We start from the raw sequence: 18,287 nt of genomic DNA, 5'->3' as shown, positions 1-18,287 counted from the left end.
GATAACATCATTGCCATCATAATATGCTTCCAAAAACTGAGCCAAAAATTGGAAAGTCACTTTCAGGAATTCCCCACAAACATTTACAATGCATATAACATTTGAAAAAAGTTCTGCATAATGTATGTGGGGTTTCTTTTAGGCAGTTTTTAAAATCTGCTAAGCTACTGCACAGAAAATTATGGCCAGTGGTACCCGCATATTTTCAATCCTAATTTTAGCAACAGCAGCTCTCAGTTTAAGTGGCTGCTAAGCAACATATTCCAATCAAATTGCATTGGGCAGCTTGACTGACTTTAGGAAAATGTGTTGTATTGTCAAGTTTCCTGTGGTTATTTGTAATTTTACAACTGTTATTTTCCTACTTAATTTTAACCCTTCAGAAGCAGCGATTGAAGAGTTACGGAAGTGACTTTGAACTCTTTGTAGAATGATAACAATGCCAGAACAAGGGCATTAGATCAAACAGAGACTATTCTGAAAAAGAGACCATCAAAATTTAGATGTACATTTATGTAAATAACTTATTACAAATTACAATCTTTTTTTTTTTTTATTCTGGTCAGCCCTCATATTTTTGAAATAAAGACAATTTGTGTACTTTGTACTGTTCTTTATTTTAACATGCATTTGCAACATCAGTGTTTGTAAGCATCATGGATTATGAACACACAAGTTATCAGCAGCACTCTTTTTTGTTTTTAAATACTGTATATAGCCACTTCTGCATTTACAAATTTTTTTATTAATTAAATAATATACATTCTTAAGCAGGAGTAAATGGTATTCTTTATCACAAACTTGAACAATGGATAAACTACATTTCACTGTGTGTAACTAGGAATTTGTAAATTTGAATACCTAATATATACATAAAGGGATAGAACAGCCTTAAGATAAGATATGATTTCTCTCTTGAAATCTCTGTTGGAAGCTTATCAAAACAAAATCAAATGAATACACTTATAGGCTGATAGCAAGTTATCCTACAACCTATAGTCCTATATCAAAACAGTGTCCTGTTATGTAAAACAAAGGAAGAAAGAAAATAGATAAGGATGTTCTGTCTCAATTCAGAAATGTAGGGTTTTCTAAGACAGATTGATCATAAGCATGCAAATTTACTTAGTTTAATTTATTTTATTTTGTTAAGCTTCCAACAAATATTTCAAAAAATAAACCATCAAATAAGATTGCTTCATCCTAAATGTATACAGCCAGGCCTCGCATAACACGAGTTCAATTAACGCGATTTTCAGTTAACGCTATTTGTGCAGACGGAACCAAGCTGCCTCCTATGCTGATTTTCAAACACAAAACAATGCCAAAAGAAGACATTCCTCAAGGAGTCCATGTTCATGACAAGGGTTGGATGGATCAGGATGGGATTTGGTTTGGTTTTTTGGTTTTTTTTTTTTAGGAGCACTAGCAACTAAGGCCATATTGCTCCGGGATATGCAGTGGTCATTACCTGACCTTTCCGCATCCTCTGTATTTGGTGGTGACGTATTCGAACCCCGGTCTAATCAAGAAGCGTGTGCTATGCACTACTGCTCCTTCCCACCTGGCTACGGAGGCGCCGATCAGGATGGGATGAAGATCTGGTTTGAGAAAGTTTGGAGCAGGAGACCAGGTGGGCTCTTACGCAAACCTGCCCTATTGGTGCTTGATCAGTTCAGGGCACACATAACAAAAAACACAAAGAAGATTGCTGCAGAGCGAAAAACAAAACTTGCCGTCATACCTGGAGGCTTGATATCCCAGCTCCAACCACTTGATGTCAGCATTAACAAACCCTTCAAAGCTGCCATGAGAGACGAATGGAACCAATGGATGAAGTCTTCTGGGGACAATTTGACACCAGCAGGAAGAATGAAGAAACAAACTATAGGAGAAGTTTGTACCTGGGTGAAAAGATCCTGGGATAATATCAAGATTGAGATTGTTGTCAAGTCATTTCAGAAGTGTGGCATTTCAAATGCCATAGATGGAACTGAGGACGAGGCAATATATGAAGACAGTGATTCGTCATCAGACACAGATGAGGACAAGCTAATGGATGGGAGTTTTGACAGTGAGGAGGAGTTATATGAATTTTATGATGAATAAAACTTGAGTTCAATAACTTAATGTAATACATTTTTTTTCAAATTTCGGGCCCCAAAATTAAGTTGCGTCTTATACATGGGGAAATACGGTATTTATCCAAATTTACAAATTAATAATTATATAGAGTGAAGTGTAGTTTATCTATGTAAGTTTTATATAGAAGGAAAAAAATTGAAAATGTAGATGTTGTTTAAATTTAATTTGCAAAGGAGCTGATGAAAACTTACTTTCTCATCCTTTTTTAAGGGTAATACTTTCTGCCAATTTTCCAAAAGTTGCACTGCAAAATCTGCATATCGCTGATGAAGTAATGAGCAAATTTGAACTGCAGAGCTGACATCAGACATCTAAAAAGAAAAAAAAAAACACCAGGATTGTATATATATTTGAGACTGTTTCAACCAAAGTAATCATATCTTAAAAGAAGAATCACTGAATATATATCCATACAACTTTTCAAATTGTAAGTGATAAAATAGGATTAGAATAAAATATAAAAAGGTACTAATTTGTATAACCTGATTCAAAACTATTTCCTTTTGAGTGAATTACTCATTAAAATAAAATGATCCACTTCTCCAATTCATTTATGTTTTCACTTTTTGTGCCAAAGCAACTGAAAAACTTATGATAAATCAGTATGTTACATTTGTAAACTGTATATGCTATGATGCTTACTTGTTTTGCTGGTAAATGGGATCATAAAACGGCAATATACAATAAGGTGCAAAGGACAAAAGAAAAATTTTGAATTTGCTGATGTTACCAACAGCAAATTCAAAATGGGAAGCATTCAAAGAACTTATCTTGGAAGCTACTAGGCTTTACATACCAACTAAGAAATATTGTTCAAGGTTTAGGCCAAAATGGATGTCAGATGAACTAATGAGGCATATGGCAGAGAAGAAAAATGCATGGGATACTTACAAATTAACACATGACACAGAAGCCTATGATAGATACAAGTGGATATGCAACCAAGTTACAAAAGAGGTTAGGCAGGCGAAGGCAGATTACGAGAAATCCTTGGCAAGGGATGCAAAGAAAAACAGCAAAGAGTTCTTTACTTATGTAAACTCTAGAAGGAAGGGGATGAATCAGATTGGTCCACTTGATATTGATGGGTCAACTGTTGATGATCCTGCTCAGGTAGCTAACAAACTAAATGAATATTTTGCATCGACATTCACACATGAGGAGTTATTCAGCAAGGGGAATGCCAGAGGTGTATTCAACTCTAGCAGTTAGCTACAGAATCTTGAAATAACTGGGAGTAAAGTGGAGGAGAAACTGTTGAAGATAAACACAAGAAAGGCACCCGGGGTGGATGGGATCTATCTAGTTATATTAAAGGAGGCAGCAAAGGAAGTAAGCAAACCCTTAGCCATAATTATGAGAGCTTCCTTGGACTCAGGGGAGGTACCCATAGACTGGAAATGTGCAAATGTGACCCCAATTCACAAAGGAGGATCAAAGGCTGACACAAGTAATTATAGACCTGTGAGCTTAACTTCTGTTCCAGGAAAATTAATGGAGGCACTGGTTAAAGAAGCACTGCACGATCATTTAGACAAGACTTCAGTTATAGCTCAGACAGCATGGTTTTGTTATGGGGAAGTCTTGCCTGACCAACTTGATTGGATACTATGATGCAGTCACAAAAGAACTGGATGCAGGGAATAACTTTGATATTATATACTTGGATCTTAGAAAGGCTTTTGATACTGTTGCACATGGAAGACTGCTACACAAATTGGAGCAGTGTGACATTGGAGGCAAATTGCTGCTATGGATAAAGGGGTGGTTGAGGGGGAGAAGACAGAGAGTGGTAATCAATGGACACTGCTCATCGTGGACTAATGTTATTAGTGGAGTCCCTCAGGGCTCAGTGTTGGGTCCATTATTGTTTTCTGTATTTATAAATGATATTGATGATGGTATATCAAGCTTAATGTCCAAGTTTGCAGATGATACAAAGGTTGGCAGGGTTGTCAAGGACACTACTAACACTATGCTGCTGCAACAGGATCTGGAAAGGTTCAGCAGATGGGCTGAGAGGTGGCAAATGAAGTTTAACATTGACAAATGTAAAGTACTACACATGGGAAACAGCAACCCCAGAGCAACGTATCAACTCTGTGGTACTACAATGACAGTGGTAGAGAATGAAAGGGACTTGGGGGTGGTTGTGCAGGCAGATATGAAGTTCTCTGAGCAGTGCAGACGGGCTGCAAGAGTAGCTCATGGAGTATTGTCAATGATATACAGGAATTTTTCCAGCAGGGATAAGGAGGTGATTATTCCATTGTATAAGGCAATGGTCAGGCCACACCTAGAGTACTGTATACAGGTCTGGAGGCCTCATTTCAAGAAGGATGTAGAGCTGCTGGAACGAGTACAGAGAAGGGCAACAAGATTAGTGAATGGAACAAAGGGGTCTTACGAAGAAAGGCTTAAGTTTTGCAAATTACAGTGTCTGGAGACTAGGCACCAGCGAGGTGATCTGATAGAGGTGTATAAAGCCTTGAATGGTTTAAGCATGCTCAAAGCTGATGGGATTCTTCCTCTAGCTCAGAAAAATCACCTGAGAGGGCATAAATTCAAATTGAGGAAAGACAGATGTAGGATAGACGTGCGGAAATTTTCCTTTAGCCAGCGGGTGGTTGGTTGGTGGAACAGACTTCCATCCCTTGTGGTGGAGGTTGATAGCCTAAATAAGTTTAAGGCTCAGCTGGACAGCTATTTTGAACGAACAGAGGGGTGAAGTGGAAGTGGGTTTTTTTTTTTTTTTTTGGCTGATGCATAAGCTTGCTTTCTTGCATCAAATGCCTCTACTAATGCTAATGCTAAAATGTAATATATATATAATATCATTAATATTTAAATAAAACTAAATGCAACTAGGCATAATATTTTCAGAGTTTAAGATTCTATATCTATATAATATCGATGTAGATACAACTCTCAAAGAAAAATTATGGTAATAGTGTGAAAGGCATCATTTCATCTGTGCAGTCAGTCCTCGTATAGCACGATAGTTGTGTTCCTAGAAACCCTCGTGTAATGCAAAATCGTGCAATATAAACAACAGGCCCTATGGGAAAAATAGGGTTAGGTGCCGACCACCCAAGATTGAACACACATTTGTAACCAAAACATTACCAAGCACAATAAATAATCGTAATAAAATACTTACATATTTTATCACGACTATTACGTAATAAAATATTGCTAATGCTTTTACTTCTATCGTAAGCAAACTTGTTTTTTGTTTGATTTTCTATCCAAACAGATGACAGCCGTTCCATCTCTTCCAATTCTTTGTGTCTTGATCTAATGGATTTTAATTACACTTTGAGTTGTTCCTGCTATGAAAGTTGTTTTTATTTTCTCTGCATTCTTTGTAATTCTCAGCGTTGCCTCATTTAATCACATGGTCTTTCATTTCGCTCAAAGCGTTTCAGAATTTCATATTTTTTCTCTATCGACAGAGGCGGACTGGCCATAAGCATTACTGGGGAAACCCCGGTGGGCCGGAGGCCGGTGTGATTTTGGCCATAAACCATAGTATGAGGCCACTATAAATTTTCCCGGGTAAGAATTTTTGATCCAGTCCGCCTCTGTTTATTGATATTGCCTTTCTTTTTCTCTCTGAATCTGCAGTGTCTTTTCACCAGGACGCTTCCATTTCACACCTTTTAAGTATTTTACTCATTTTTCCAATGAGTAAATAGAGGGAATAAAGCACAATTACAAAATGAGGAGGCATGCTTGATACACATAAACAAAGCTTTCGCGCGTGTAGCAACTGAATAAACAACACCGTAAAGGCAGAGATACACTATTAACACCTCACATTTTACTAAAACACATTTCTAGGGGTTACTGCCATAAAACAATAAAACAATTTCCAGTTGCGTTTCTGCTAGTGGAATCTGTTATGAACTGGTAGTAAACTCGATCTAATTGCATTTGCGATTACACTGATAGCTGGAATTGTGTTGGTTTTTACGTTATTATGGTGAAATGTGTTTCCCCTTCGCTGATATAAAAAACATACCTTTTCAGAACCTTCTCTTCATTCCTATCGTGTTGTGTTCGGGTGGGGTGATTCTGCGTTCGACTGCCATTTCTTGTAAACACAAAGGCAAATCGTGCATAAGCGAATTCGGTTCGTGTTATATAAGATATCATTCCCCTATTTATAAATTGTGTATGATCGAATTCGTGTAGTGTAAACACGTGTTATATGAGGAATGACTGTATCTCATATTGTGCTCATCCTTCACAATGAGTTGCCCATGTATTGCACTACCTCAAATAAGTAATGCTTCACTAATAGAGAAGACTATTGTTACTTATTCTCAGTGGGAACCACCACCCAGGCGGCTCCGTTTCAAAGCACAATAGGACCTCTGAAATGATACCTTTCATCACGCTAGGATCTTAAACTCCTAAAATATTATGCCTAGTTGCATTTAGTTTTATTTAAATATTATCACATAAACCTTTTGGAATCTTTCATATTGTGTGATTAACTTCACAACTGGGTTGTCATGTTTGCAAAACCAGGGTACCTGCCTACCCACCAATGAAAACCAACTAGCTTTGAAATGGTGCCATCTGGGAGGTGGTGCCCATAGAGAATAAGTAACAATAGTCTTCTCTATTAGTGAAGCATTACTTATTCGAGATAGTGCAATACATGGGCAATTCCTTGTGAAGGATGAGCACAATATGAGATATAGATGAAATGATGCCTTTCACACTACTACCATAGTTTTTCTTTAAGAGTTGTCTATGGTGTATCTACACTGATATTAAACAGATATAATATCTTTATATACTTTTTGAACAGTACTTAATATATATATATATATATATATATATATATGGTTACTTTTGTTCTTGCCTTATTATTTACATCTCAACCTTTTGAATTTTATTTGATTTAGTGGTATAATTGAGTTCCTCTTTAACAACTTGCTTTTTTATAAATGTTACCGTGTAAATAAATAACCTTTAATTATGAAATAATCGGTGAAACTACACATACTTGAACAGGTGTGTGTGTGTGTAATAAATATATTCCAGTATATATGGGCGCCTCCATAGCCAGGTGGGCAGGAGCAGCAGTGCGTAGCACACGCTTCTTGACCACTGCATATCCTGGAGCAATATGGCCTTAGTTGCTAATGCTCCTAAAAACCAAAAACAACAACAACAGTATATATAGTGTGAACAAAAGGTCTCTATGTACCTGTATTTGCACTGTGCTGGATAAGGTAGGGCATAAGGAGTTGGCAGAGAGTTTGCATGTTGTCCCAACTCTCCAGTTCCCTGCCACCTTCAACCAGTTGTGCCATAAGGAAGCTGTTTGAATGCAACAGGTGTTGCAAAAATTGCATTGGCAATTAAGGCCGTAGTATTTTTAGCAAAACAAGTTTCATCATGGAGATGAACAAACAGAAATTTGGGGAACTGTATCCCAAACTTCATGTACCATATTGCAATACAGGGTAGCAGTTGATTAACAAGTTTAGGGAAGTTAGATCAGTTTTAGATGCATAGAAGTCCAGCAGGCTGTCAATTTTAAAAGAGGACAAAGTACTGGATATTTCTGATTGCATCATAAATCTGAAAAAGTGTAACCTCTGTCACAGCAAGCAGGCATCTCATATGGCATAAGAAGAAAAATGCTTAAAAAAGATATGAGGCTTCAATACAAGATAACATCAGTGCATGAACTAGAAGAATGTACAGTATCTGCAATATTGCCAATGGTTTTGAGACTTCCTTATGGCTAATGGAGAAGATTCTGGATGTCACTTTTCTAAGAAATTAAGTATGGTTTTATTTATCAGAGTATGTCAACTCCCAAATCAGACTATGGTTTTATCCAGCACTCAACACAACAACTCACATACTTACATGCCTACATACTTGATGGCCTTGGCTTTGCCTTTCAGATGCTACTGTGGCTTATTGGAGAAACCCTGGAGACTGCAATCAAAACAAACACACCTTGACCTTGAATGGTTTTATATATGTGCCATTCAAGAGATACCACTGCATGATCAAAATGTTGTACGATGCATGATAGCACAGATAAGTAAAGGTCCCATATTCTTTGAAAATACTATAGCTCAGAGTGTTATCGTTATATAATTCTGTAGGTTCTTCATTGCCCATTTAACACAGCACACAGCTGCATGGGGCTACTTCCAACAGGATAGTGCTACAGTGCACACAGCCCATGTATCCATGATACTTCTGTGTGATGTATTCGGTGACTGCCCAATTTCCAGTGACATTTGGTCACCAAAGCCTCCTGATCTTACCAACCCTCCTGATTTCTATACATGGAGTTGCACAATGAAAAGTGCAGTCTACCCAGATAATCTCAGTGATCTGAGGGAAACAATCAAGAACTTTATTAAGAACATATCCCAAGTGAACTGGTATGAGTTTACACCGACAAGATAAAATTTGGGGATTTTGTCTACATGTTATGGGGACCACTTTCAACACTAATTATAACTATATGCACTAAATTCACTATAACTATTTTCACTGTAACCTATATACTGCTTTCAACAGGTGCAGAGGGATTTTTCATTCACCTGGTATATAAGGACAGATAAAAATGAAACAAAGACTTTTGGAATTGTTGGCGTTGCAATATAAAAATTTAAATGAAATCACTGGCAGCATCTAAACACTATGCCATCCTTGTGTAATAAGGTGAAATATACTTTCCACAATGAATTCTACTGGTTGTGGTCAAATACAGTCTTCTGGACATCACAATCTCATCGAAATCCTTTCATGACCTTTTTTCAGAGGACTGATCATACAGTAATCACATGGGGAGAGGGGGTATCTGACTGTTCCTCACTTATGTTTGTTGTTGTTTGGTTTTTAGGAGCATTAGCAACTAAGGTCATATTGCTCCGGGATATGCGGTGGTCATTCCCTGACCTTTCCGCATCCTCCGTATTTGGTGATGACGGGCTCGAATCTCAGTCTAATCAAGAAGCGTGTGCTACGCACTGCTGCTCCTTCCCACCTGGCTACGGAGGCGCCTTTCCTCACTTATACCAGTAGGAAAGTTTTACACCTTTGTCTTGTTGAAGTAAATATAATTGGTAACGTGCCCAGATACTTAAGCTTAATAGTGTACCATGCCTGTTCTAGTGGATTGCTGTAATGCTTCTATTAGAATAATTAGCAACCTGGAGCGAGGGGTGCTGGAGGTTTCAGGGACTGATGGCAGTCATCGTGAAACAGGTGGGTATATGGGATGTGTCAGGGTAACTAGGAATGGTAATAGGTGCATGTATGCTTGCATGCATACCAATGCTAGAAGTATAGTAAATAAATTTGAAGAATTTGAAGTGTTGGTCAAGACATCAAAGGCGGATATTGTTGGGATATCAGAGACGTGGTGTCACACTGATATTAGGAATGCAGAATTGGAATTTGGGAAGTATAATGTGTACAGAAAGGATAGACAGGATAGGAAGGGAGGAGGTATCATGATGTTAATTAAGGAAAACATAAAATCAAAAGAAGTGCTCCAGTTGATATAGATGAACAGTGCACTGTTGAGTCAGTTTAGTGTGACATAAGCACTGCGAAAGCAAAAATAAGAGTAGGAGTGTGTTATAGGCCTAATGACTCGAATGAGTACAATGAACAATTGTACAGAGAAATAGAGTGGGCTAGTAAATCGGAATGTCTTATAATGGGGGATTTTAACTTCCCAGATATTGACTGGAACTTGTGGGTTGGTCACTCACACACTAGTAAGACTTTTGTGGATTTATTAGATGATTGTTTTCTGCAGCAGCATGTTCGAGAGGCAACCATAGAGGGTAATACTCTTGATCTGGTTATCAGCAGTAATCATTCGTGTATTAAGCATTTACAGATACAGGAACCACTAGGTGGCAGTGATCACAGTGTACTGATGTAGGATTTATTTAAAGATATAATTACCATCAGGGGTAAAGGAAAGGGTTTTTGCTTTCGTAAAGGTGAGTACAGTGGTATCAGACAGTTTTTAAATTCTGTACAGTGGGATCAACTGACGATGTTACCAACAGTAAATTCTAAGTGGGAAGCATTCAAGGAATTAATCACGGATGCTACTAAAAGTTTCATACCTATTAAGAAATATTGTTCAAGGTTTAGGCCTAAATGGTTATTGTGACAGAGAAGAAAAATGCATGGAATGCATATAAATTATCAAGCGACTCAGAAGCCTATGGCAGATATAATCAGGTCACAAAGGATGTTTGGCAGGGGAAGGCAGATTACGAGAAATCTTTGGCAAAGGATGCTAAGAAAAACAGCAAGGATTTCTTTATTTATATAAACTCTAAAAGGAAGAGGGTGAATCTGATTGGTCCACTTGATATCGATGGTTCAACTGTAGATGATCCTGCTCAGATAGCAAACAAACTGAATGAGTATTTTGCATCTACATTCACACGAGGAGTTATTAAGGTTTGAAAATGGCAGAAGGTTATCAAATTGTAGCAGGGTGCTTAATGATTTTGTAATAACTGAGAGCAAAGTGGAGGAGAAATTGTTGAAGTTAAACATAAGAAAGGCACCTGGGGTGGATGGGATCTATCCAATTATATTAAAGGAGGCAGCAAAGCAACTAAGCAAACCCTTAGCCATAATTATGAGAGCATCCTTGGACTCAGGGGAGGTCCCCACGGACAGGAGATGTGAAAATGTATCCCCAATTCACACAGGGGGATCGAAGTGTGCATGAGTAATTACAGGCTAGTTAGTTTAACTTCTGTTCCGGGTAAAATAATGGACCCACCAAGTGTATAATTTATTTTGGGGTTGCTATTCCCCAAGTGTAAGACCTTGCATTTTGCTATGGCCACCACTTTTCTGAGCATTCTTGCAGCCTGTTCAAGTCATCCTGAAGGAGTGCTCCTTGGCACTGATCATTCACTAGTCTATCAATGTTTACATCATCTACAAATTTTGACACCAAGCCTTCGATCCCATCATCAATGTCGTTTATGAAAATCTGAAACAACAGTGGTCCAACAACCAATCCTTAGTAACTGAATGCCTTGTTAAAATTGAAACAAACTACATTGCAATTGTTCCCTACATATAGCTCGTGAGTAACTGTGTAAAAATAGCCTATTAAGTTAATTAATTAAACAATTTTCCCTTACCAAAACTATGTTATGCGTTATTCAGAATGCCATATTTATCTAAATGTCCCTGGATTGCATTCTAAATCATTGGCTCTAAGGTTTTCCCTACCAAACTAACTGATCTGTAGTTACCAACCTCGCTCTTAGAGAGCCACCTTTATGTATTGGTTATACGTTGGCACTTCTCCAATCCAGAGGAATGTTCCCCCAAGTCCAAAGATGCCCTGATAATTAACTTTAATGGTTCAATACACTTTCTGGCAGCATCCCTCAAAGTTATTGGGTATATGCCATTAACTCCATAAGCCTTACTTGCTTTTATGCTTGAAAGTTTTCCTAATAAATGGTCATCTGTAATTTCAAAATCACTAATTTTATATGACTCAGCCACACATTCCAGCCTTGGCATGAAGGGTCTTTCTTCAGTAAAGACAGTTGCAAAGCAGCTGCTCAATTCATCTGCAACATAAGCTGGGTTATCTAAGACTTTCCCACACCCAGTGCACAAGGGCGGGTCCAATCTGATTTGCTTTTTTCTTCCTTGTATTCACATACATGAAAAATTCCTTCTCCCAATTCTTTGCTCTCTTAGCCATTGCTTTCTCATATGCAGCCCTGGCCTCTCTAACCTTACCTGTGGTACTATTGCAAATCAACTTGAAGCTTGTAGGATTCAGTACTTTTCACCACTCTGTAACTATCCCATGCTACCTTTTTCTGCTCTATTTGACTGGCCAGCTCTGCATTCACCCATTTCAGCATTCTCCTCCTGCAATATTTTCTTAATGGTATATATATATGTTCGTGACTTCAGTGATTTTTGCTTTTAAGGTATTTCATAATTCAAGTGTATCTACCTTCACTCTGCAATTTTCCCAATTATTAGATGCCATACACTGTCAAAGTCTCCCTTCTGAAATTAAAACTCGTGTCCTTGCCTTTAACCACTGCAACATCTTTCTTCATCTTCCAACTGACAACTGCATGATCACTACCTGCCAATGGTTCCCTGTATTTTAAGCCGTGTGATGTAACCTAATTCATGAGTAATGATGAGGTCAATAATATTCTCACTCCTAGTATTATCTCTGACATTCTGGAACAAATAATAATCATCTAGCTTATTTAGAAAAATTTTTCCCCAAGGTGTTTCCCCTCCCACTTATTACAATCAATCTGGAGTAGATTGAAGTCACCCATAATAAGACAGCTGCGCTTGCCTGCCCATTCCATCTGCATGTAAAGACTCTGATCATACTCTTCACAATCTCCTGATCTGCACATTACTGCCACTCTCATTATACCTTTGCCTCCAACTAAGTGACACCACACAGATTCCATGCTGGGAGATGTAATTTCAGACTCAGCAAAAGCTCTTTTCGCATTCAGACTGCTTTTGACAAGAAGTATGACATGAAAGAAGATCAACAGTGGATGAAATTGAAACAGCAAAAGTCATTTCTGTTGGCTCCAATGAAGACACTTATGAAGAATAGTATGAATACTATTCTTCATGAGTGTATAGGCAGAATTGCAGACACATACTCTGGACTACCTGTGGCATTTTTTCAGCATGGTCCTATATTTATCCAACAATTGTCATGTTATATTTGTTTAATATCATTAGTTTACACATGAGTAATGATGCTCTCTTTGGCCCCTTAAAATCTGACGATCTGTTGGTAACATCCTCAATTGTTGCTCTCTGCAAACACACCCTGGTTCGGGTACACATATTTTTAATATAAAAAATATTTCCAATTTTCCTGACAATAGTCCCTCCCATTAAAACTAGATCGCCTTCAACCACAACCAGAGCGGTATGTACTTGACTATTCTCATCCGGGACCCGAATTGAGGAGGGAGGCGGCAACATCACTTCATGGGTCATGAAATACCTGGGTCCCTGATGGGTTCCTAGTTACATTTGTTTCTAGAGAAAGCACTCCAGTGACTCAAATTCTTCTCGTAATGCACCAAGTTCTAATTTGAGATTGGCACACTCCTTACGTTGAGTGCAAAGAAAAAAATAGTCGGCCAAGCTAGACTTGTCCACTAAACCAACCTTACAATGCATACCACAGGCTACACAAATGACGAACTCATGACTCACACCGGAAATGCTTGCCAGGGTCACAATATCCTTGGACTTTGTATTGTAAATGAATCTTGTAGCAACAACTATTAAGGTAAAATATAAACTTTAGAAAGATTACAAAATTAAAATTGCCAAAAGATTGCAGAAATTAAACTGATGATAAACAGTTTGGCGGGAACCTCGTAACTACTGAAGGAAAGTTACGAAGTTCCTAACAAAATATCGAAAACAAAGGCTATGTAAATATTAAGTTGTAGATTTTAAAATACTTTAGAAAATTAAAATTTATAATATATTACAGGTTTAAATTACCAAACTGGTACAGAAATTAAACTGCTAACAAAACTTTAACAACTAATAAATTTATGCTACCAAATGTAAGTTACAAAGTTCTCATCAAAATATCGACAACAAAGGCCTTCTGAATATTAAGCTGTAGCTTCATAAATACTTATACGTTTACTGTGTGTATGCAACATCCAAAAATTTCATTACTTTATACAGCATGTCCTCACCACCTTTCTTATTCTGCATACACCATGAATTGTCAAAATAATAAAACAAACTTATCTACAAAAAGATCTAACCCCCCCCCCCAAACACTTCCTCATTCATTTCACAAATATACGTGGTCTCAGTTGTAATGTCAATATCCATTCCAACTCACAGTCTGCCAAACCACATGTACTTTTTCTGACAGAATCCCAGTTATCTGTTGATTCAACCACTGCTCATTTCAGGTGTCCAAATTATTAGCTGTATAGTTCCTTTTGCTTCAAAGGTGGTACTTTGTATATGTCCATTCTGATATTCCCTGTAAGAAACTTAATAATTTGGAATCTCCTCTTTTTGATCTTCTCTGGCTTAAAATCTCTTTACCACATTCTGTCAAATTCATCTGTTGCCTCCATCATTCTTCCAACTACACTAATCACTTGGATAGTGTAGTTGGAAGAAACTCTCTGGAACTTGACTTTTTCCAGTCAAACTTTCCTAACAGTGAGGTAATTTTCCTTGGTGATTTTAATGTTCACAACTCCAGCTGGCTTCCGTTTTCCAGTCACACGGAACGCTGGTTGAGATGTTGAGGCTTTTGCAATTACAATGACCTCGCACAAATTGTTCATTTACCTACAAGAATCCCGGACAATCATAACCACACAGCAAAATGCTTGATTTTTTTCTCACAAACAACCCTTCCAAGTACATGGTCCTCTAGGCACCTCAGATCAAACTTGGTCATGGTCTCTACTCCAATGGAGCCTTCCTCTCATGGCCATTCTCAACCTTGTGCTGTTTGGCTTTACAAGAATGCAAAATGGGATGATCTGGGAGATTTTTCTTTTTTTTCCTTGGTTAGATTACTGTTTCAAATCTTCTGATGTCAACATTTGCTCAGGTCATGTCAGTGAAATTATTCTTGTAGGGTCTTTATTCTGGTCTCTTGACAGAGCTATTGGCTGCAACTTTTACCCATCTCTACTGCCACCTCTGTTAAAACCTGATGGTTCCATTGCTATCTCAAATAAAGCCGACCTGCTTCTTCTAACTCTTGTACCGATGATCCTGTTAAACCACCTCCTACCATTCTCAATACACCATTCAATGCCTCATGTGTCACAGAAGGAATTAAAATGGGGTGCCTACCAAGTTCTAAGCTCCCCAACTCAAAGCCAGAGCTCACACTTGTACATCAGGCAACACAGTGGCAATCTCTAAGGCAGAATGCACTGGTCCGGGAAACATGTTGTCATGAAGGACAAGCGGAATAGGACTAGGGTATATCTGCCAGGGGCAAAAGTAGATGACGGAGAGCAGATATCATCTTTTAAGGGCACAAATAGGCGATATTGTTATACCCATTGGCACTAATGATATTAATAGTAAGTTATCTGAGGACTTACTTAACAAGTATAGGACAATGCTGGCAAAAAGTCATGATTTAGGATTGAATTTGAAAGAGTCTGCAATTCTGCCTGCACATGATCACAGAGAGCACAACAGGAGAGTGTTTTTATAGGGATGGGATACACTTGAATAGAATGGGTACAAGAATATTTGCTGATGCTATAGAGGCAGGTCAGATAACTGCTAGCTTGGGGTGTTACACAGGATAAGAGGCTATATATACAAAATAATATGCTTGCTTTCTTGCATCATTTGTCACTACTACAACTACTAATAAAAGGATGTGAGAAGAATTTTAAACAATACTGATGCCAAGAATGTTCCAGTCCTATAGTATTTCTCCATTTGTTCTCAAAACCAATGCTTCTGAGTTTACTCCTGTTCTGTTTTGCCTTTTCACACTTTCTTATTCCACTGGTGTTTTTTCCTTCTGCTTGAAATTTGCTCGTAGCCAGCCAATTCCTAAGAAGGGTGATAAATCCTTCCCAGGTAATTACTGTCCCACTGCACTTATTTCTACTCTTTCTAAAGTAATGAAGAAATCCATTAATCATCAACTCCAAAACTACCATGAAACCTTCCACCTGATCAATGATCATCAATATGGATTCCATCAGTGTCGATCCACTGATGATATACTGGCTTATGCTATCCATCTATGGACAAATTCAATGGAAAAGTTTGGTGAAACTCAGCAGCTGATCTTTACATTTCAAAGGCTTCTGATCGTTTTGCATAAAGGTCTTCTAAATAAGCTTCCATCTTATAGATTGCAGACTGTTTTTTGTAATTGGGTATCCAGTTTTCTCTCAGGCCTCTCACTGCAGGTAATGAAAGATAGCCATCTTCTAACTTCTCCACTAATGCACATTCTTCAAGGTTCAGTTCTTTCTCCCACTCTTTTTCTCTTCTTCCCTTGAGTGGAAATCCTATTCATGATTTTTCTGATGATAGCATTCTGCATTACACCTTCCAGTTTGGCTTCAATATCCAATACCAATTCCTTAAATGGTGTTCTCCAGGTAATTGGCCAGTGGGGGAAAGATAACTTAGTTAACTTCAGTGCTTCTAAAACTCAGTCCTATCTTATACCTCTCAAAAATGATTCTTCTGCTCCTGTGCTTATCTTCAACGACACTCAGAGATCTAGACAACATCACATATCTCTATTAGGGATTACCCTGACTTATAATCTCCCTTGTCATAAACACATCAAAAATATTGCTTCCTCTCCATCAGAAAAACAGGATTTTCTCTTTTACTCGGTGTTACTTTTCTTCTAAACAGCTATTCACTCTGTACAAATCCCAAATAAGTCCTATTATGGAATATCGCTCCCTACATTCTGTTTCTGCTGCATGCCTTCCCCTTCTCTCTTCCAAACTAGATGTGCCACATCATTCTTTTACTGTCCAACTTATAACTCACAGAACCAAACTTTTTTCCCCTCATTTATTTCTTTGACTTCCATTTTTCTGGAGCAGCCTCCTCTCACATGTATTTCCTGAAAATTACAATCTACAGAAATTCAAGTCCAATGTCAACAAGTATCTTCTTTCATCTGCTCAACCTTCAACCCACACACTAATCACTATAGGTTCTAATACCTTCTGTGTTTGGAGTTTACATAAAAAAAAAAAAAAAAAAAATACCTTAGCAATGACCTTAGCTTATAAGAAAAGTATAAGCTATACATTTAGGTGTAAACACACCAAAAGACAACTCTTAAACAAAAGACTATGTTAGTAGTGTGAAGGGCATCATTTTATCTGTATCTCATACTGTGGTCTTCCTTTGCAATGAGTTGCCATGTATTGCACTACCTCGAATAAGTAATGCTTCACTAAAAGAGAAGACTATTGTTACTTATTCTCGGTGGGCACCACCACCACCACCACCCAGACGGCACCGTTTCAAGGCTTGTTGGCCTTTCATCGGTGGGCGGGCAGGTACCCTGGTATTGCAGACAAAAAAACTACTAATGTAGTTTTTTGTTTAAGAGTTGTCTATGGTGTGTTTACACCAATAATAATTTCAGCATACACCAATAATATATAGATTATTATACTCTTAAAGATATGATGTCTTGTGGCATTTAATTTTACTTAAATATTATCACGTACACCTTCTGGCATCTCTCATATTGTGGGATTATCTTCACAACTGGATTGTCATGTCTGCAATACCAGGGTACCTGCCCACCCACCGATGAAAGGCCAACAAGCCTTGAAATGGTGTTGTCTGGGTGGTGGTCCCCACCAAGAATAAACCAGTCTTCTCTTTTAGTGAAGCATTACTTATTCGAAGTAGTGCGATACATGGCAACTCGTGAAGGAAGAGCACAATATGAGATATAGATAAAATGATGCCTTCATACTACTAATGTAGTTTTTTGTTTAACAGTTGTCTATGGTCTGTTTACAATAATAATATATAGATTATTATACTCTTAAAGATATGATGCCTTGTTGCATTTAATTTTACTGAGAAAAGGCACAAGGAATGAATGCTCTTTCTAGATTATGTTGAAAAATTAATTGTTTCATTTCTACATCTTGGGTATTTTATGAGAAATTTAAACACCTTTTAAGTTGAATACACCTTTTATATATATGGTTAATACCTCTACGCAAAGAGCCAACAACTTTTACTTAGAATGTGGTGTCACACTATACCTTAAGCACAGTGCAACACCATAATGTACTAATAAAAAACATCATTATGTAACATAAAATTATGTAACTAATTAAAAAAATACAAAAATATTCATAATTTACTCCACAGCAAGTTATCGATTAAAAAAAGTGTTTAAAATTCTTTTCAACCAATATTAAATCATTTAATTTAAAAAAAAAATCAATTAACATATTTTTGTTTTGATACTTAAGTGAAACCATGAAGTTTTTAATAACTTCCAGACCCAGGTTAACTAGACTCATATTATCAATACTCTACTTTACTTTAGTTTCCAGTTAGCT

At 37.5% G+C, this 18,287-nt stretch overlaps 1 protein-coding gene across 5 annotated transcripts in view; it reads right to left on the bottom strand.

Moving 5' to 3' along the window:
- Upf2 (UPF2 regulator of nonsense mediated mRNA decay) overlaps positions 1-18,287 on the bottom strand; it is a 695,457-nt gene that overhangs the window by 520,891 nt on the left and 156,279 nt on the right. For all 5 annotated transcript variants that reach the window (XR_016547840.1, XR_016547841.1, XM_090387842.1 and 2 more), the window contains exon 10: positions 2,337-2,456. Coding sequence is in view for 3 of the 5 variants with exons in the window: in XM_090387842.1 (XP_090243968.1) it covers positions 2,337-2,456 (120 nt within the window). In the remaining 2 variants the exon portion in view is untranslated. The remainder of the gene's footprint in view (positions 1-2,336; positions 2,457-18,287) is intronic.

The sequence above is a fragment of the Mastigoproctus giganteus genome, chromosome 13 (genome assembly GCF_048544385.1).
Source record: "Mastigoproctus giganteus isolate SK-2022 chromosome 13, ASM4854438v1, whole genome shotgun sequence".
Taxonomy (NCBI): Eukaryota; Metazoa; Arthropoda; class Arachnida; order Uropygi; family Thelyphonidae; genus Mastigoproctus; species Mastigoproctus giganteus.
This window is presented reverse-complemented; position numbering and strand designations above follow the sequence as displayed.